Source organism: Mauremys mutica, chromosome 7 (genome assembly GCF_020497125.1).
Source record: "Mauremys mutica isolate MM-2020 ecotype Southern chromosome 7, ASM2049712v1, whole genome shotgun sequence".
NCBI lineage: Eukaryota > Metazoa > Chordata > Testudines > Geoemydidae > Mauremys > Mauremys mutica.
In genome coordinates, this window is record NC_059078.1 from 89,145,044 (window position 1) to 89,166,778 (window position 21,735).

At 42.9% G+C, this 21,735-nt stretch overlaps 1 protein-coding gene across 2 annotated transcripts; it reads left to right on the top strand.

The window, feature by feature from the left end:
* The first annotated feature begins 3,135 nt into the window (after nucleotides 1–3,135).
* SAR1A (secretion associated Ras related GTPase 1A) lies at nucleotides 3,136–15,143 on the top strand. 2 transcript variants are annotated; one of them, XM_045024758.1, is made up of 7 exons: nucleotides 3,136–3,273; nucleotides 5,181–5,255; nucleotides 9,279–9,398; nucleotides 10,732–10,797; nucleotides 12,234–12,337; nucleotides 12,967–13,098; nucleotides 13,955–15,143. In XM_045024758.1, the coding sequence occupies exons 2-7, from the start codon at nucleotides 5,198–5,200 to the stop codon at nucleotides 14,069–14,071; spliced, it is 597 nt and encodes a 198-aa protein (XP_044880693.1). In that variant the 5' UTR covers nucleotides 3,136–3,273; nucleotides 5,181–5,197; the 3' UTR covers nucleotides 14,072–15,143. The 2 variants fall into 2 exon arrangements, with proteins under 2 accessions (XP_044880693.1, XP_044880694.1); XM_045024759.1 differs by having other exon boundaries at nucleotides 3,245–3,368.
* The last annotated feature ends 6,592 nt before the right edge of the window (nucleotides 15,144–21,735 follow it).

Genomic DNA, 21,735 nt, shown 5'->3' on the forward strand with positions numbered 1-21,735 from the left:
ACTCCTGTGCATCAGCTAGACCTTAAAGCACAGAAACCTTTGCTTGAGTATATTAACTTAAACAAATTTAAGCAATTCTAAGTGCTGTTGTTGCAAGTAATTTAATATTACTAGAACTGACCAGTTAGCAGAAAATTCTATTTACTTCATACCAGGGTGGATACGAACTGATTAAAAAAAAATCTAATCTGATTTAAATACATGTGGATAATCTTATTTAAATACAAGTTTGTGTGTTTTTTAAATAAACCTATCTAAAATTCTAAAACTGACAACCTGTGTTAAAGTTTAAACCAGGGGTTTCAAACTCAATTTACCTTAGGGCCACTGCCAGTCCTCAAATCCTACCAGTGGGCCAGTGTCACTCATGCTGCCCAGAATCTGCCCCCCCCCCACCTGCCTAAGGCTCTGGGATGGAGTTTGGGTGAGGGAGGAGGTCTGGGATAGGGGATTGGGGTGCAGGCTTTGGGATGGAGTTTGGGGGTCGGGGGTGTGTGGGGAGGATGGGGTGCAGATTGGGAGGGAGTTTGTAGGCGGGAGAGGGTATGTGGAGAGGGTGTGGAGGATGCCGCTTACCTGGGGCTCCAAGGCAGGGCAAGCCAGGGGGCCTCAGCAAGCTTCTACCCCCAGGCACTGCCCCCGCAGCATCCCATTGGTCCGCTAAACTAAACAGTTTTAAAATGCTGTTTTATGCATTTAATTGAATTTGAGTTTTCATCCAAACACAGTTTGACACAAATTTTGTAGCAAAAATGAATTAACCCTTTTGCTAAAAAAATAAAAATGTAAACTAAGAATCTGAATAAATGTTAAGCTATGTAATTGCTTAATACATGTATAGGTACAGTGTATTCTCCAGGATAGCAAAAAGAAGCAGAAAATAGTGTAAAGACTAGATTTAGTTGTAAATCCAATACATTTTAATGGTTACCATTTTTTAAAGTAAAATACAAAAATTAACATCTTTAAATCACAATTCATCCACCCTCCTTTATAAACTTGCTGCATAGATGGTTTTGCTGTTTTTGTTGCTGACCAATTGTTTTTGCTCCAGCACAACTATTAGCACCGTTCTGAGGGAGTTTGAGCACAAAAGCCCTCCAATTCCACAAGAGGGTGTTTTAGATTTTCAACCCAAGGAGAGAGTCTTGTTTTCCGGGGACTTTTGTTGAGAACAGCACCAGCTCTCATGGTCCATGGGTGGCATGTAAAGGGTGACAAACAGGAAGTATTATGGTTTAGGCACTGAACTGCACTTCAGAAATCTAGGTTCAATTCCTTGCTCTACTAGATTCCCTGTTTGACCTTGGCCAAGTAATGCCTGCTTTGTCCCTCGGTTTCCCATTTCCAGAGAAAATACTTTAATCTTGTAGAACTATAAAGATACACTTGCTAATGTAAATCCATTATGTGCTGAATGAACAAATACTGTCTTTTGGACAACTGTGCTTTTTACCAGTTAAAAGAACAATAAAAAGCTAATACATACAGTCTGAGTCCAAAGAGATTTAAACTGTCAAATAAGAGTGCCATCTGTGAAGGATTTCCCTAACCTGCAGCTTTGAATTTTCAAAATATCCAGGGGCCAGGCAGAAGTCTTTACATTCCCAAAATAACAGCACTTCTGCTCTTTGACTGCTGTTCTTTAAAGCATTTATTGCTGTTTTTCAGGAAGGTGCCTTAAAAAAAGCTAATTTAAGTAATATGTACCATTTCCAAACTCTTACTTCTAATAGCCTTGCAGAGCAAATGCTATAATGAGCAACCTGCAGATTCTATTCCATCTTACATTATCACCATCTGCTACCGATACTTGGGCATGGTATGTTTGTTACCTGATTGAACATGACTCCTTAGAATCTGGCTTTCAGGGTGAATATATGCTTGTGAATTAAAAATCCAATTTCAACTAAGTAGTTGGTAATATGTGCTGTGACACATTCCTGCCAAACACTTGGTTCACAAGAATGTGCACAGAAAGCACATTCTAGTGAAGTTACATGATACAACAGTTACAGCTAACTCACTTAAAAAACTGAACTAATGTTAGCTTGAGTATACTCAAGAACTCAACTTCCATTTATATATGTGCATTGCTTAGAGAACAGGTGGCTTGGGGAGGGATGCTCAGAAGAGGGCAGAAAGGGGAGTATTACCACTTACCTCCCTGCTCTATCATCCTAACCTCCAATAGTTCATCAGAGGGAGGTGTGTTCAGGGGAGAAAACAAGAACGTGCTAGGGCTTCTCCTGTATCCAGAATCATCTCTACCTAAAGTGAAGCACGAGGGAATGAGTCTCTAAACAAGGGTCAAAGAGTTGACACTGGGCTATATGGAGGAGCAGCTGTCTGGGCTGGAGGCCTGGTCAGATGCCACTAAGGGGGGGGGGGGTGTTGATAGGGTGACCAGATGTCCTGATTTTATAGTGACAGTCCTGATTTTTGGTTCTTTCTTATAGAAGCTCCTATTACCCCACAACACACACACCCTGTCCTGATTTTTCACGCTTGATGTCTGGTCACCCTAGGTGTTGAGCACCTTAGGGCCGCTTCACAGTTCCCCCACAGGCTGCCCATACAAGCTACGTAATGGCTGGGGTGAGGGACTCGTGGGGCTCGCAGGGCTCCTCGCGTGCAGCCCCGCTCGGTGAGGCGCCCAGGGGCGCGTTAGCAAAGCGCCTCTCCTGCAGACATGGAAGCGGCAGGGGTGACGCGCCCCGCCGCGCCCCGCCGCCCGACACAGCGAGGAAAGGCCAGCCCGGCCCAGCGGGCACCTGACCCGTCTCCTAGGCACCCAGCTAGCGCCGGCCCTGCGCGCTGCTCCGCGGAGACGGCGGGCAGAGCCCTGGGCCTGAGCGCCTCGCCCCGCCCTGGGGCCGCGCTGGCCACAGGCAGGCTCTGCCCGGCCGGGGCCAAAAGGAGCCGGGGGGCTGGACCTGCCCCTGAGCGCGGCCCCGGCTACACGCTCTGTGACGTGAACTGTCTGCTGCCAGGACAGCGCCCGTGCATCTCTGCTGCGCGCATGCGCCCGCTGCGCTACCGGATGCAGCCAGAGCCTCCCGGCGCCGGGACACTGACAGTATACAACGGAAGCCCAGAGGAACCGCTCCAGGCGGCGGGGGCAAGACTCGAATCTGGGGCCCGAGCCGTGACACGTCACCACGCCGCGGCCGCACGCAGCGCGCGCTAGCCAGCGCGGCGGACCCATCCCCCGGAAGCAGCTGGGGGGGAAGAGGTGCTACGTATTTCCGGCGTGTAGCTGGCGGCTGCCGAGTAAGTGAGTGGGGGCTGACGCCTGGCGAGGGACCGCAGCCCGGGTCAGCCGCAGGGAGAAGAGCCGCGAGCGGCTGCTGCGGCGGCGGGGGGAGGTGAGGGGCGGCCGGGCAGCGCGGCGGCCGGGGCCCGGGGAGGGGGCACTGGGCCGCGGTCGGGCCCGGCGGGGGGAGGGGAGCCGAGTGACACGCAGTCGGTTTGGGTGGGAGCCGCTACGCGCGCGGCGGGGGCTCCAGCGCGAGTCCAGCCCTTCCGCGGGGCCGGTGTCTGGGACCCTTCTCCGTGCGCTGTGCCCCCCCCCCCCGCCTGGGCCTGTGGGTCTGGGGCAGCGGGGTTTCCGCTCCCGCCAGCGCCCGGGCGGACCGGGACAGTCAGTCCAGCGCACGGGGGCCTTTGAGTCCTGCTTGAGCCGCAGGCACTTAGGTAGGGCCACCCGATTGTCAGGGAACTGGACGTGGGTGAGGACATGGCCAGGTGCCCTGTGGGAGCTTGGCCCCTTGGCAGGCACCTCACCCCGGCTCTAATTACCGTATCCTCACGCAGGATTTCAACATTCTCCTCGGCCGCCTGTGTTTGATGCTTATTATGTTAAATTTATTTACGGAAGGATCTGTTCCTCCTTCTGTGGTTTTTTTTGTCTTTTGTCACTGTAAATGAGCTGAGCTAACCTTTAACCACAGTCGTACTTATAGCAACAGTAGATTTCTTTAAAACATTCCTCGTTTGACTGATACTTAAAAATCTCTGCTGACTTACAAGCACCAAAAGCATAATGAGGTAGGACTAAACAAGACCAGTTGAAAGCATTAATTGTGGCTTGGTGCAGCCAATAAACCTGCAGCTCCCCTTGTAATATTTGATCTTTTGCTAAGCATTGTTTTTACTGTTCAGTTGCATTTTAACTTTTGAAAAGGAAAACCCTGACTGGGGATTTAATTTGCATTTCATTTTCATTCTGACTACTATTGAAATGAGAGGGTGAACTCTTTATGTACTCCAAAGTCAGCCAACACATAGTTTTACAAAAATTGTTCTCATGGACTTCTGAAACCATTTACATTGTGTATGACCAGAACAGAGACATGCAGTTTATAACTGCACCAAAGAAAGTGTGGTAGTTACATAAGTATAATTCAGGAAGCAGCTAGAAGTGAGCAGTTATTGTAGAAGAGAGTGGGATGTTCCATGCAGTGTTGCATCCTAAAATGCCCACAGACTGTTAGTACACTAGCTCCTCTGTTACATATAGCTGCTGGAGTGCAAGCAATTGGTAATGCATGCAGTTTTAGAACCTGTTTGTGGAAGAGGACATATTGACCTAAAATGAGGTTTTTTGAAATGTTGTTTGAAAATTTCCAGAGACCTTTAACATCCACTCAAAATAGGGACCAGGCGTCAGACACCCACTTTCAGCGCCAGTAATAGTTGGTTTACAAATCTGAATTCAGCCTTCTGGTAGAGAGGCAAGTATGCTATCAACCAGGCTTAGCATGCCAGTCAAATAATGTCAATAAACCAGTCAGCGAAATGACCAGTCAAGTTATAGCAAGAATACCCTGATGTAGGAGGCAGTCTAGCTTTCTGATTGCATCGTGGTGTCATTCTTTTTTTTTAAGAACTTGATTTTCACATTTTTGAGATAAAATAACTCAGTTAAGTAACTTGTTTGTTGTAATTAGTCATGAGTATCTATCTAAGGCTAAACCTTTTGGAATCTATAAAGTCTTATTTTTTTGCTGCTGTTATGGTTCTAATAAATTAATGCTTTAAAATATTTGTTCATTCTTAAGGTTATTTGACCAGTCAGTTGACCACTTATTTTGCCCATCCCTACTACCAGCGAATCTTGCTGGCATAGGGGGATTAAGGTTTTTACCCATAAATGTCTCATGTTTGTTTTCTTGCAGGCAACTAATCGTCAACAATGTCTTTCATTTTTGAATGGATTTACAATGGCTTCAGCAGCGTGCTGCAGTTTTTAGGTAATATTTCAAATCTGTATTTACCATCAAACACAAGTTCGTTTAACTAAATAGATTTAAAATCATTCTGATTAAATCAGTGCAAATGCTAAACAGACACACAAGGAAGTGTAATTGTTGCTTCAATTAGTTTAACTTGGTAATTTACCAACACAGGATACATTCAGACCAGTTTTCAGAGTAGCAGCTGTGTTAGTCTGTATCCGCAAAAAGAACAGGAGTACTTTCGAAAGCTTATGCTCAAATACATTTTTTAGTCTCTAAGGTGCCACAAGTACTCCTGTTCGTTATTCAGACCAGTTTAATCCTTGTTAAAAATGGTTTATCTACATTAAACCTTTTCACTGGATCAAATTAAAATCTAGCTGAAAAAACAGTTTAAACAGAAAAACAACAAGGAGTCCGATGGCACCTTAAAGACTAACAGATTTATTTGGGCATACGTTTTTGTGGGTAAGAAACCCCACTTCAGTTTAAACAGATGCACCTTTTTTTAGTATAGTTGACACCCTTATTGAATGTATTAGTTCATTAGGATTTTCTCTCCTGGTATAATAGCAAACAGTACTGATGAGATGATGGTGGTAAGATTAGTTCCTTTTACCTTCATTTACAAAGTACCTAAGTAATAAGAGTAGCTTGATCCACAGTTGAATTTTAAAAAATGTAAGACCTATAAAACATTCCTTCCCCTTTATTTGGTGAGCCCTGCCTCATACAGTACAGCTGTGCAATAATCTGATGCAGTTTATAATGAAGATACTCTCCCCTTCTTTGGTATTTTTTAAACAATTCTCTAATCCTCCTGATTGTCTGGGTACCTCTTTATCTGGGTTTTATGGACAAAATTGGAGGCACAGAGGTTAGGTGATCTTCCCATAGTGTTTCAGGGAAATCTGTGGCCTACTTAGGAAGAGAACTCATGTCTCACTCTAGTCCTTCTGGTTTACAAGTTAAACATAGAATCATAGAAATGTAGGGCTTGAAGGAAACTCGAGAGTTCATCTGATCCAGCCTCCTGTGCTGGGACAGGACCAACAATACATAGACCGGGGTGGCCAACTTGAGCCTGAGAAGGAGCCAGAATTTACCAAATCAACATTGCCAAAGAGCCACAGTAATATGTCAGCAGCCCTTCATCAGCTCCCCTCCCAGTGCCTCCCACCCACCAGCAGCCCTGCCAATCAGTGCCTCCCACTCCCTCCCTGCACCTCCCGATCAGCTTTTTCGTGGCATGCAGGAGGCTCTTGAAGGTTGCGGGGGGAGGAGTGAGGGCATGGCAGGCTCAGGGGAGGGGGAAGGAAGAGGTGGAGTAGGGGCAGGGCCTCTGGCAGAGCAGTGAGCACTCTCCGGCACATTGGAAAGTTGGTGCCTGTAGCTCAAGCCGCATATTAATTTCTGAAGAGCCGCATGTGGCCACAGGTTGACCACCCTGACCTAGACCATCCTTGAGAGGCATTTGTTTCACCTGGTCTTAAAAACTTCCAGCGATGGAAATTCCGCAAACTCCATTGGCAGCCTATTCCATTGCCTAAATATTAGAAAATTTTTCCTAATATCTAACCTAAATCTTCCTTGTTGCAGACTAAGCTGATTACTACTTGTTTTACCTTCAGTGGACGTGGCGAATAATCGATCACTTTCCTCTGTATAACAGCCCTTAATGTAGTGGAAGGCTATCATCAGGTCCACCTCCCCTCCCCCCAGTCTTCTTTTCTCAAGAATAAGCATACCCAGTTTTTTTATCCTCATAGGTAGATATTTCAAAACATTTTATTATTTTGGCTGCTCCTCTCTGACCTATCCTCTCATTTTTGTGGACTGTCTCCCATTTGTTCACATCTTTCTTAAAATGTTGTGCCCAAAACTGGACATCATAATCCAGTAAAGTCCTCACCAGTGTGGTGGAGTGGGACAATTACCTTGTTGTGTGTACAACGTACGACACTCCTGTTAATACATGTCTCAGAATATTAGCCTTTTTTGCAATTTCATCACTTTGTTGGCTCACGTTCAATTTGTGAGCCACTCATACTGCTAGATCCTCTTGTGCGGTACTACCACTGAGCCAGTTATTCCCCATTTCGTATTTGTGTATTTGATATGTCCTTCCTAAGTGTGGTACTTTGCACTTCTCTTTATTGAATTTCATTTTGTGGATTTCAGATCAATTTTCCAGTTTATCAAGGTCATTTTGAATCCTGTGCTCCAAAGTGCTTGCAACCCCTCCCATGTCGCTATTATCCACAAATGTTATAAACATATTCTTCACCCAATTATGTAAATCATTAATAAAAATATTGACTAGTACCAGACAGACCCCTGCGAGACCTACAAGGTATATCCTCCTAGTTTGCTATTGAACCATTGATAACTACTCTGAGTACATCTTCACAATTGTTTTCAAATTTATTTCTAGTCTTTTCAATTGACTTTCATGCTTTCCCTAGAACTATATCTTTTCTATTTCCTACTATCTAGTTACTTAACTCTTACTAACAAGGCTTGGAAAATTTATCCAGTACCTGCCGGCCCAAGGGCTAAGTCTTCGAATTGCCAGGCCAGCATACTCCAGCAACCCAAGCCATGTCTTCTCCTGTCCAGTGTCCTGTTAGTTGGATTCTCCCACCAAATACTGGGGCCCACGACGTAAGACTTGCTAGTTGAACTGAGCTCAACTGTATATCTACACACTAGACCCAGCACACCCCAAATTGATGCTGATTGGGTCCAAATAGAACAGTGTTATTGCTACCTTTGCCAATAAATTAATAATGCACAACCGTCTGGATAAATCAGTTTATGGTGGCCCTGTGCCTGGTGCTTTGCTAAAGTGGGAGGAGAGCTCACCACAGACCTACCTCTGACCCTGACTCCAGCTGGCTCCAAACCAGGGAGCAGTGTAGTGGCGGGCCCTTTGTCTACCATTCTAGAAGATGGCTCGTTCATTGGGGGTGTGGAGAATTCTGTGGGGAGACCCCTCCTGCCATTCCAGCAGAGGGCTCTGTGGGAGTGGCCTTTCTTGTCTCCACTGCAGCAATTTGCTGGAATGGCAAGTGTGCCCGGGCACAGAGACTTTCATTGAGGTGACATGGTAGTATCAGTGAGGTCCCACCTCTATGTAGAGACCTGTGTTAGATGGCTGTGGGGAAGCCCTCTTCAGTGGGGGTGGATGAATACTCCTGGGGGCTGCTTATTCCTAATGTCAGAAAACCCTGGTTGCTATCCATGCCTATCATTGACAGCCACATCCCCCTTTTCTTCTTTAACACTGGTGGGAATTCTAGATCAGTGCAGATTTGAAAAGGTTTTATTGCATTGGTTCACATTTGGAAGGATACCTTCACAAACAAGTTCCAGAAAACTTTTAAAAATGAAAGCTTAGATGCTGCAAAAAATGACACTCACCCAGGAAAGATGCACACTTAGAAGTGGATTTTTAAAGCTCTTTTTATATTTACACAATCTAAATAGCATTCTCATTACTTTGTTCTGTTTCATATTGTCATCTTTTTCCCCTAGATGAGCCCATTTACAGTTTTACCTCCTTGTGGGTAAAATTGTAATTCCACTTTTAAATGTCTTGAATGGCAGATTAATTTTTAATCCATTACATCTAAGGATTGGTTTCTTCTGCTCTATTTTATAACAGGACCTAGTTACACATAGACTTGATGTAGCCTCATTCTCTTCAGTTTGTCATGTATTCCATAGATATGAAAATGGCTTTCAGGAAAAGCTTGAAGGTCCGTACAGAAATGAGTTTTCGTTGAGGGGAAGCCAAAACTAGTTTAGAAAACACTGTCAGCCTCATAATTAACACTTTTTGCTCTACCTTCCCAAAACCATAGGTTCATTTCCCAGTGTTGTGTTCCCTGTGCTGAGGGTTTATGGGTAATGTTTTACACTTGTTTTTGGAGGGTGTGGATTATGCGATACCACTGCACTATTTAATATCTATATTAGATCCTATTTCTGCATTAGAGCAAATGTAAACCTGTTGAATTTTCTTTTCACTTCCAGGATTGTACAAGAAATCTGGAAAACTAGTGTTTTTGGGCTTGGATAATGCTGGTAAAACTACTCTTCTGCACATGCTCAAAGATGACAGATTGGGTCAACATGTCCCTACGCAACATCCAAGTAAGTTATCCAGTGATCTGATTTTGAGTCCATTGTTCATTGGATTTTCCTCATCAAAATCACTCATGCGACTGGATATTGAGCTGTAATGATGAAAAATGCCTTAATAGTTTTCATCTCTAGAGATTGATTTAGATTTTTAAAACTAACCTTGAGGACTTTTGTGTAGTGTCTGTCTCTTAAGGTGAAATTAAATTTGAGTAAGTCTTGTAATGAAACATCAGTTAAACTATATAAAGTGAATTCAGAAGACTGACTCCGTTGAGTTAACACAAGCTTATTTTAAGCATAATTGCTTTTCTAGATTAAATATAAAATTCATGTCTAGAGACTAATCAGGATGTACCCTGGGAAAAGAGCAACCCCTTTCCCATTTTAATGATCCTATGAAATGACTTTTATCTACTGTGGCTTCATCCTTTATGTAATAGGTCCCTCATATCATTCTGTGTATGGTTGTTGGAATTATTTGAAATTATTAATATTAATAATATAGGAAACCACCAAACATCAGTTTAACCATAAATTCTTTATTAAGTCCAAAGGCCAAATGGTATTTAATGCTCTAAACATGTCTAACAGCCTAAAAATAAGCAATCACGACACCGAAACAGTTAAAAAAAAAAAAAAAAAAAAAAAAAGTGTACTGAGCAATATACTTACAAATAGGCAAAACCTAGGGAAAACCGTCTCATCCTGGTGTGCTCCGGCATGATCAGGTGGGGTCTGACACAGAACCTCAAATTCATAACTTTTTATACTCTTCAGCAAACAAATGATGTCATAGCCAATTGCCACTTTAGCTAACAACTAGTTTGAGACAGTTCACCCTCATTTTTCATTTTAATTCAAATAAGATTTACAATGTCCTTCTCAAGGTCTTTCCTCCTTATCTCTTCCCCTCCAACAACTTTTTCATTTCACGTAGGTTCACATAGAGATAACACTGGTACATGGGGTGGGAAGGTCCATGGTGGCTCTTTTTAAGACAGGTTCTTTTTGTTATATTGAAAACCACCTGCAGTCACCCCTATCAGTCAGAGGCCTTCTTTTTAGGAACTTCTTGTTTCATTAGTCATTCTTTGAACCAGAAATCTTCCCTACTTCATTACTTTTGGCCTTATAACTCATTATTTTCAAGGCCTTCCTTCTACTTGCTAGTCAGTGCCTATCTTTACAACACATGTATATTTCCTTAAACAAACTTAAACTAACTCTAATTCTTTGATTTTTATATTTATCCTACAGTGGTGTTGATAGGTACAGTAAAATATGGTGGATGTGATAATGGCTGCAATTCAGATAACTCAAAACTTTATTCCTCCTTTTTTAGCATCAGAAGAGCTGACTATTGCCGGAATGACTTTCACAACTTTTGATCTTGGTGGACACGAGCAAGGTAAGAACGGGCTTCTTTCAGAATTGGGGGACAGAAAAGAATATTAAGTGTTGCAGTTCATACTGACACTAATAATTATACTAAACTTTAGCCATCTTAAGGAAAATATATGGGAGAGCAGTAACTATGGTCTTTTATTTTAACCTTTAGAATTGGGTAATATTTATTTATATGTAAAGTTAATCATTCTGATTAACTTAGATTTAATTTACTGTAGCAGATAAATCTTGGTTCATCTGCTTCTGACAGTGTGTACAAAATCTTTCTTTCAGTACGCTTCTGCCCTAAATCTCTCTCTCCCCATAGATGGCTTACATGTGCATAGAACCACAATGAAGCTTCCTAAAGATGGTTTACAAGGGACTCTTTTACATAAAGTTGACCTTTCTTTGTTTTTTAGAATGTTAGAGGTTATACTGAAAGCTTTTTCTGGTTCTTTTGCCTTAGAAATATCAAGAATGTCAAATCTGGATTTATTTGTCTTTTTGTGAAGGATCTTTTGTGAAACTTATCTGTATCATGAGGACTTGCATCTTAATTGAACTGGATGGGATGTTGAATTCTTAAGACTTCTCTTCTCCAAAATGATCATTAGTAATTGAAATCAAATAGGCTTCTAGTATTGTTTGTTTTTAAATAACCTGTCAAAAATCCCTTCCCCCTTGGTTTCTCAGCTTTGTGTCTCAACTCTGGGATAGGTCACCATTTTACTAATTCTCCAGGTCAAGCAAGCCCTGGCCTTCTAATGTTTAGAAAAACCTTCCAGACGTCTTAGATCTCAAAGAAACAAAGGTCACAAGCCCAGTTTTCTTCTTGCATGTCACCTTTAACCCATGGTCTAAGCCAGTGGTTCTCAAACTTTTGTACTGGTGACCCCTTTCACATAGCAAGCCTCTGAGTGCGGCCTCCACCCCCCTTATAAATTAAAAACACTTATAATGGTATTAAATATATTTAAAAGTCCTGGAGGCAAAGCGGGGTTTGGGGTGGAGCCTCACAGTTCGCAAACCCCTCCCCCCATGTAATAACCTCACGACCCTCTAAGGGGTCCCGACCCCCAGTTTGAGAACCCCTGGTCTAAGCAGTCCTCTAAGGCTGATATGATACCATGGCAATGGGCTTGGTATAAGAACCTGAGCAGAACAAATTTGTAGCTTTTGAATAATACAAAAATGAGTTAAACTACTGTTGCACTCAAGTGGCTCATCAACGAAAAAAAGGTCAAAAATAGTGTGAGAAGCCTGCAGAAAGGTCTGATTACTTTTGCTGGTAAAGGAGATAGAACTGACAATTAATACAAGTCACTGGCTTCAATTCAACTGCTCATCTGAAGTATTTAAACTTTTAAACAAATCATTCTTGCTTCTTTTCCTGTATGTGGGCATGCTGTCCCCTCAAAGCAGTGTTTTTACAGGGATTGTTCTTTTCTATTCTAGCACGCCGAGTTTGGAAGAATTACCTGCCAGCAATTAATGGGATTGTCTTTCTGGTGGATTGTGCTGATCATTCACGTCTCATGGAGTCTAAAGTTGAGCTTAATGTATGTTTCCAATTTGTAGTTTTTTCCATGCAGGAGCTATGTCCTGGCTTTACAAATGCAAATTTTCTCCAGCTTGAAGTGGGCTAGAACTTAACATACAATAATATCTTGGCCCCTGAGAGAGATCTTCCAAGCATTATAATCTTCTTCCCTTCCCTTCCTCCCTTCAAAAAAAAGTTGACTTGGTTAAAGCCCTTTGATTAAAAAAAAAAAAAGCAGTATCCTAAATTCAAATAACTGGTTGTTTGAGATGGAGAATTAAACTAATAAGGCCATTCTTAATTTAACTATTGTCGAGCCACAGGAACAACTTATAATTTTGCTACATATACTAACACAGATTTAAAAATTGGCTGAAAATTTGCATGCTCTTATAGGCTTAATATATGTATTTAAAAAGTCTTCTGATCATTTTAAATAGCCAGTGTACTTTACACAATAGCTGTCTTGAATGAACTGTTATGAGGTTTGTACTCACTTCTGAGGAATTTTTTTCCTCTTCAAAGTGCCATAACATCAAAAGATCATTTTAAATTGTTGCCAGTTCTGATTTGAAGCAAAGAAATAAAAGGTTGCTACAGATAACAAATTTTTATAGTGCACCATGTTAACACTTGTTTTGCCTATAGGCACTAATGACAGATGAAACAATATCCAATGTGCCAATCCTTATCTTGGGTAATAAAATTGACAGACCAGAGGCCATCAGTGAGGAGAAACTGCGGGAGATTTTTGGGCTTTATGGACAGACCACAGGAAAGGTAAGATGAAAAGAGTTTGAGCCTTTGGCTATTAATAAGGTCATGGGGAGCTAAAATGAAGAATTGAATTTTTTTAAATAAATTATTTTATGTGTTACCAAGAATGCACATCAAGATTTGTTAACCAGGTCATTCTGTCCAAAAATTATTTGAAAGATATTAAAAATACCGGAGTGTTAATGGGAACTGTCTGGATATTTAAGACTTGGTACAGACATGATATTTCTGAAAAATTGTAGTAGTTTGTCCATTTGGAAGCTTTTTTTACTGTTCACAACTCTACCCCTTTCTTAGGCATCCTTGCTTTTTTGCTTTGCTAGAAATGACTGAGCTTTCTTTCACAGCCATGTTAAAAAGATGATAAAACACAAATACTAAACTATATAATGGAAAATGCAAGAATACACTTCAGGTGCACTATAGAGTTTCTACATGTTATGCATCTTATATTTCAATTTTAAAGTTCATTAATTTGTACAATGCTATATCAAAATAGTTGCCCAGATGGTCTCACTTCAAAACAGAATTTGAGTTCTCTGCTTCCAATGTCCTATTGTTCAACTGCCTATCTAAGTCTCTTGCTTCACTGTAGTCTGGCTGTTAGGTCTGTAGGAGCAGCTGTTGAGATGCAGTTATGGACAACTAACTTTAAAAGGCTGTATAAAGAAGACTGTAAAATAAAACTAAAGAGATCTCTGTAAGACTGGTAAGTGAAATTTCAGTAGGAAAATCTTGCTAGTCCAGCATTTCACTTCTGGGTTACCATTTGTAAGGATAAAGAAACTGCACCTCCTTGGACCTACATACTCGGTGCTTGTTGCAATTCTGACTTCTTCCTATTTTCTTGATTCCCCAGGGAAATGTGCCACTGAAGGACCTGAACACACGCCCCATGGAAGTGTTCATGTGCAGCGTGTTGAAGAGACAAGGCTATGGCGAAGGCTTTCGTTGGCTATCACAGTACATTGACTGATGTTTGGACAGATATAGAGTTTTACTCCTCTGGACTGATCCTGTTCACAGCTTCCTTATGGACTTTTCTATTAGAATGTGGAAGGCTCTCCTGCCACATATTGGCATTGACCAAGAGACTCCTGGTTTTCAACTATCCTGTTGCACAGTGGTGACACAACTCTTTTCCACATGACTGGGAGATAACACAATTCTGCACGCTGGTGCAAGTTGTCCCTTTCAGTTGCCATTGTTTCCCACAGAACCCATGGCTTTCAGTTACAATGGGGCTGGTGTGATCTGGAATCCAAAACTCTGCACGCTGTACTGCAACACCTGAAAAAGAGAATACGTCTCACCACTGTGGCTAATTGACTTAAAGAAAGCAATTATATTTTTTAAAAAAAGTGTTAATGTAAGCGGTGTCCCTTCTAACTTTTTGGTTTAACATTTATCTTGTTTGGTCCAGAGTCTATTAGGGTTTTTTAAAATCTATTTAATGGTATTTAGATATTTCCCAAATTAATTAACCACGTATCATGATATTAAAGTCCTAAATAAACATAGATTTGGGCTTAACTGGTCTATAGGATGGTTGTGCTGTGTCACATTGGGTGATCATGAAGAGGATGCTGTTGGGACTGACTTGTGCAATGAAGCTTCTTTAACTTACAGGGATTTTAGTTGAAAAAGGACGCACACAAGCACGTCTGTTCTGTTGCTGCTTCATGCTTAGGTGTTTGAATGCAGTTTCCAGTCTCAGCCTCCTAAAGTGGTGATGCTATGAAAGGGACAGTGTAGCTGTCTTGTTCAGTTTCCCATCAGCAGTCTTTCTGCTGTGGTGGATTAGGTTTATTGGGTTCTCACTCTAGAATGTAGGATGTTCTTTGTTGCAGGGTTCCACTGTATTATAACTAAAAATCATGATGTTGTTTTGTTGTTGTAGCATGAGTGTTCAGCATTTGCATCTGATAAGGTTGTTCAAATAGACTGCACCAGCTTCTTTTTATACGTAACAGACTTTGTCTGAAGTTTCATTACTGTCTAGAGCTCCTCCTTTTCAGTTAAATAAAATAAAGACATATCTTCCTCTACAAGGGGTGGTGATACTTAGTTGAAACTTATTCAAGCTTTCATAACTGGAAAGTACCCTTCATCAGGGGAAAGTGAAGAATCGTATTGTGACACTATGCAATGTAAGGCCTGAGAACAGCTTGTGTATACTTGCCTGCCAGAACCTCTCGCACACACCCAATAGTTCATGGAAAAATTATATATGAATGGGAAGTAAAACAAATGTTAGATCGTAAATCCTGTTGATTCTTGTCCCACTGACATTTATTCTGATTAATCCCCACATGAGAGATCGTTATACTCCTGTAAAGTGGAGAATAGATTCAGCTCAAAGATGGCCTAACACTTAATTCCCTATACCAACACCTGTTACTCCTAATGAGGGAAAGAGGAACTTTGAGTACTAGTTCAATAATTTATCCTCAGTCTTTCTTTTTGGCAGCTGATTGCCTTTTCTACAAGCGGTGGTAGTGAACATTAGGATAAACCGTTTATACTTATGCTGAGTTTGTCATTTTGACCTAGCTTCATCAGCCATTCACTGGAGTGTCGGAAGCCATATATTTTTCTAGGGTAAGTGTTGGAATCTCCTGCTTAAATGTCACTGTGGAGTACTCAACAGTAGCATCTGATACTGCCATGTGTCAGGAATGAATTTAGTTTTACAACCAGAAAAAGGCTAACTATGCTGCAAAAATGGTACATATGTTCTTCTGATGCTGGCATAGAAACATATAACCCTTATATTTCAATAAGTGAGTGTTTGGTTCTAAGTTAAGCTGAGCATTCTATGGGCAAAGATTTTTAAGGAATGGCAGATTTGCTGAAAAGGAGGGGAACTGATAGAAGGTTGACTCTTCCTAGGGTATAGAGCAGTGCTTCTCAAAGCCGGTCTGCCACTTGTTCAGGGAAAGCCCCTGGTGGTCCGGGCCAGTTTGTTTACCTGCCTCATCCGTGATCGCAGCTCCCACTGGCCACGGTTTGCCGTCCCAGGCTCATGGGGGCTGTGGGAAGCAGCGCAGGTTGAGGGATGTGCTGGCCGCCCTTCCCGCAGCCCCCATTGACCTGGAGCAGTGAACCGCGGCCAGTGGGAGCCGCGATTGGCCAAACCTGCGGACGCAGCAGGTAGGTAAACTGACCTGGGCTGCCAGGGGCTTTCCCTGAACAAGCTGCGGCCCAGCTTTAAGAAGCACTGGTGTTAGAGGATCTATCTGCCTGCCTTTTAGATTATAAGATGATCAACATTCTAATTTGCTGTGATGTGTCCCCATTAGGCTGTACACCAATCAGGGTCACAGAAATGAGGCCTCTATGAGGTGTGCTTATCACTTCACACCTGTTAAAAGGGTTTGAATGAAGTGTCTTTCAATCTTGTTCAGAAACTAACATCAAGGTTAGAGTGTTCATTAATTTGGTGCGAAGACACTCATGAACTTGGCCTTCACTACAGTGATTCCACTAACCAGCTGACGACTGCTGATTTTGTTGCTCAGTCAAAAACACTGCAATGTTACCATCAGAATCTAGGGTCAACTTATACTTGGCTCATGAATAAGAATGGTTGATTTTGGGCTAGCTCCTACTGATCAAGATAAGACCTGGCAACTCTGATTATCTGTAACTGTGTGCTGCTGTTCTATTCTTAGTGTTTAGAAACTATTTAGAAAGTTAGTACCCTTACATAGCAAAGCCTTCTGTGAAAGTGGTGTGCCCACCACTGGAGAAAGGGAACAACAGTAAACAACACTCATCTGTTCTGTGCACCTGTAGATAAATATTGTTCCCTGAAATGTATTGCTGTAAAGTTTAATATATATTTCAGAAATTTGGGTACAGATAGTGTTAGTGTATCTAGATAATTCTTCAGTCTTTTAGCACAGCACTTACTCTATTATTCCTGGAAAAGTGAAATCATGCAAATTTTTGCAAAGGAAGTTCATGTGTATCCAGAGCATTTTATTAAAGTTTTTTAATTAAAAAAAATAAAGTCCAGACTGGATGATTGGGTTCTGGCATTCTCTATATAAATGGTGAGGAAGACTGCATGTGGGATTATAAAACTGTTTGTGGGAATGTGGAGAATGGAAAAACTGAAGACTTTGGTAAACTGATGTGAAAGTCACATTAGGGAATAGGAATCCTAGTGCACAAGGCTCTTGCCAGTCCAAAGGTGAGAAAATCAGATGGGAATATCTAGGCTCAAATCATTAAAGGATGTCAGATGTAAATAACACTTTACAGAATCAACAAGGAGTCCGGTGGCACCTTAAAGACAGATTTATTTGGGCATAAGCTTTGGGTAAAAAACCTCACTTCTTCAGATGCAACAGAATGCAAATGAGGATGTTGGAGCTTACGTTTTAACTCTAAACAAATTAGGTAATCGTTCAAACCTGGCTGGAACAGTGCTACTGGGAGGTCAGTTATGATGGCTTTGTAAAGCTCTTATAGGAGAAGATGCATTCTCCACTGGAAGGATGCTTGAAGTGTGGCCGTGGTTCAAAAAGGCACAAAGATGAGTATGAGACAAAAGGACCTCTTAAGAATGAAGCTTAGAAAGTGAAAAGAAAACAAAGAATGGGGAAGAGGATGGGTTAGAAAAAGCATAGGCCAGTGAAATGATTCAAAGGTACAGTGTACATGGTGCAAAACAGTTGCACAAATGGTCACAATTGGACTAACAAACACTTTGTGTGAGAATTGTGGTGCAATACCAGATCTGTTGGTAGCTTATACAGACCCTGTCTGTATTGTACATGACTCTATGATATTAGTCGGTCACTCTCATGAGCAGTAAAATTCACCAGTTTCCTGTCTTTAATATATTTATTAAAAAATTCCCTGACTTAGTGAGACTTCACCAATGTAAAATTAAGGCAATGTAAATAAGTGAATCAGGTATGGAAAATATCTACTACTGCTCCTACTCCATCTTCTTGATAGTACAGGTTGTTCAGTATTTGTATTTAGTCATCTACTTTTAAATAGGCCAGGCAGTGTGGCTTCCACTTCCTTTGAGATTAATTGCAAGATAGGTTTGCTTGACTTTATTTCTCCTACTTTTATTCCTCTTATTATGCAAATTCTTTTCATGTGGGGTTTACGTCCCTCAATGTATGTAGACTTGTATAAATACATTTGAATGTGTTTTTTGTAAACAACAAACTCTTTATCTAGTTTTGCCAGACCATAAATTCTGCCTATGGAAGGCTAATTGTTGGTGAAGAGGAAGAAAGTGAATGGATTCTCATAATTTTACTGTTCTCCCTTCACTTAGTGCTCTACCCAGAAGATAGACAATGTGCATTCCTTCTAACTTGCTAACTTTCAGTCTTGGTGTCTTCTAGGTTTTTTTCTCTCTCACTGAAACATTAAAATAATCCAGGTTTTTTATTAAGTCCTGATCAAGTAATATGTTACGACTAATGTTCTCAAGGCATTTTAAAATGAAATAAAAAGAAAATGCAGTTATCTAGTGACATGTTCAAGAGATTTGGGTCTGATTTGTTCCCATCCTGGTTTCACCTGTGAACTCAGGTTGCAAGCTGACTCCTGGCTAAGCAAGAGCTCTGTTACACTGTGGCTTCTCAAGGGAGGCTTGGCAAGATGGTGAATACAAAAGGAAGCTTGCAGATTGTGTTGTACTGGGAAAAACTGGCAGCGTAGTAAGACCTCTGCCTCTGTTCTGTATTGGATTGAAAATGTCTGGGTGGTCTTGCTCTGGAGATAGCAATAACTGTATGCTTTAGTCTGTGCTGAGACTTTTAAAGGTTTCACAGCTCAAGATCTTACAAAAAGCTTCCCTACTACAAGTGTCATGTACTAACAATTCCCTAGCATTTATTCTAACTTTTAGAAGAGGCAGCAGTGGCTGAGAATCCCACAACAATATGATAAAAAGCAAGCTCTTCTGGATTAGTGGGAATTAATGCTTGGGGCCTGTTTATGCTATTTTCGTCCACCTCACTAGTGAAAACTCCTAGCCTACACCCACTGCATTGGTATAAAATTACTTACACTGGTGCAGATTACCTGGTTTGAAGGCTAGTCAAGTCATACTGGTTCTGTGTTTACACAGAGACTTACACTGGTGTAGCTGCATGCACAGGTGCAAAAATCCAGTGCAGGGAAGCCTTTGTAATGGCAAACAATGTGACTGCCTCAAATACACTCTCAATAGCAAGCATCTTAAAGCCTTTTAAAATGCTGTAGTCTGGTATATTTTTAGACTAGAACTCTACTTCTAGCCCTTGAAATATTATATGAAGTATGCTAAGAATAGCGAGAGAAACATGTTCACTGGGTTTCATGCACAAAGGTAGGAGCAGAGCTCTTTATTGGGATAGAAAGGGATGGAAAAGAGGGAAATAACATCACTTCCTGAAAGAATGTGACCAGTAAGTATTTATTCAATGCTCCTCCATGATTCTAGCAATATCAACACTCTTCAGTACCTGAGACTGCATTAATTTCCTCCCCCCATCAATAATCATTGTTCAGCTACTGCTTGCTCTAGTTTTTTTGTGGGCCAGGGGCTTGGTTATTCCACTTGAGTGTTACTCTGGAGGAGGGACCCCTCATCAGTTTAATCCTCTGGTTACTAAGGTGTTTAGTACATTTTTCAAGTTGTGTGTGTGTGAGGAGGCAGATAGAGTTAAGTGTACCTATTGAGTTCTGGGGGGGCTCTCCCCCAGCCTAAGGGGCAGAGCTACTGAACCCAGGGCTCAAGCAAGGTCGGGGGCAACTAATGACAGTGTATCAGGAGTGATGGTCAAAGGTTCAAAATAAGGGATCCAGAAGGAGACACCTAGGAGAGAACCCTGGACAGCACCCACTGCTCCTCAAAGGTCCCTACAGAGCCAGTGGAGGTGGTCTGAAGCAACTCTGCACACATATGTGAACCAAGAGAGGAGCAGAAATAGGCCCCACGGTCACTGAGCACCTTGCCATCCACCATCCTCATCCTGGTGGAATAGATGGCCACCTTGGCCAGCGCCAGCAGGAGGCTGACAAGGAGGTCTCATGATTTCATGGGGTGTGCATAAGTAAAAGTATGAGGAAAAGTTCAGCCAGAACTGAATGAGAAGGTTGTGTAAAAAACCAGAAAAGGGGCTTCAACCTGGTTCACTTGAGGTAGATATGTGCCACCAGGGTCCCCCTCATGCTGGAGATGGGACATGTGTTGGGGAGAGGGGGTGAACTGTGCTAAGCAAGTACACACCTGTGATCATGGCTCCATGAAGGAGATGCCAACTAATATCCCTGTCAGGCCCTGGGACCAGGGTGGAATACTGACTTGCCCACTCAGTATAACATGCAAAACATTGACTCTTTAAAGGTCACAAAATATCAGTCTGCTGACCTACTCACTTAACTTCTTTCCCTTAAGTGTTTGCAGGATCAGGGTCTTTATCCTTACTGCATATGTTAGGAGTCAATCCATCTGGTACACCTTCCCTAGAAGGAAATATTTTCAGCAGCTTTTTAAGAGAGGAAATTTTACCCTCAGGATGCAAAAACAAGGCACCAACCAATAAAAACAAAAAGTGGGAAAAGTAAACCTGACAAAAGGAACATGCAGTACCAGTGGTCCCCAACCTTTTTTGTCTGGCGGGCGCCAGACGATGAGCCACGAAGGACCGTGGTGGTGGATGAACATCTGCTGAAATGCTGCCAAGTGGCAACATCAATAGGCATCACTGCCAAAATGCCGAGAAGCAGCATCACCCAGAGGCTTTGCTGCTAAAAATCGGCGGCATTTCAGTGGCGAAGCCTCTGGATGACGCTGCTTCTAGGCGGCATTTCCACCGGCCAGTACGCGGGCACACTTAGATGCCCCGGCAGGCACCATGGTACCCACCGGCACCGCGTTGGGGACCCCTGGATTAGACTGGAACTCAATGCCACAGGAGATTGTTGAGGTCAGAATCTTGCTAAGACTTTGGCATGGGTGGGATGTGTCTGTGGATCACACGAACGCCCAGACAGCCGAGGAGTGTGAGGTGCTATTTTAATGGCCCGTGGTCTGTTGGTGGAAGACACACGCTTTCCGCCTTCACAGAGCTCTTCCGCGTGCTGTGAAGCTGAAAAGCTTGTCCCTGGCCCCCTGCGGGCTGCTGCGCGGCAGGGGGAGCCGGGCTCTCAACCGTAGCCCGCACCTGGCTCCCCTTGTATCACGCGCTCCTCGCCCCTCCCTGGCAATTCGCGGCCTCCAGCTGCCCGCGGCCTGAGGTCCGCCCAGCTCGGCGCCGCGTGGAGGCGGAGCGAGGTGCCACGTTGCCATGCGGGGACAGGCGCGGCCCTGAGCCGCCGGCGAACGGCTCCGCCGGCTCCCAGCAGGCAGCGCGCCGCCAGGGCTGGCCTCCCGCGGACACTCGCCCCGCCCCACGCAGGGCCCGCAAATGCGCTCGCCCGGGCCCGGCGCAGCCACCCGCCGCGTAGGAGCCTGAGTCACGCCGACCAATCCCCGCTGGCTCGCGGACAGGGCGGCCAATAAAATGAAACCTTTGGGGGCTCACGTGGGTGGAGGGCGGAGCTAATGAGGCTGGCGCGTTCGCTCTGCGGCCGTGGGTCTGCAGGGTGGGCGCTACCCCCACCCCGAGGTGACTGGGG

Excerpts from the sequence above, each read along its gene's own strand:
- SAR1A (XM_045024758.1), top strand. The coding sequence starts at position 5,198 with ATGTCTTTCATTTTTGAATGGATTTACAATGGCTTCAGCAGCGTGCTG. Across the intron at positions 9,399-10,731 it reads TGTCCCTACGCAACATCCAA|CATCAGAAGAGCTGACTATT; the intron begins GTAAGTTATCCA and ends CTCCTTTTTTAG. Across the intron at positions 10,798-12,233 it reads TCTTGGTGGACACGAGCAAG|CACGCCGAGTTTGGAAGAAT; the intron begins GTAAGAACGGGC and ends TTTCTATTCTAG.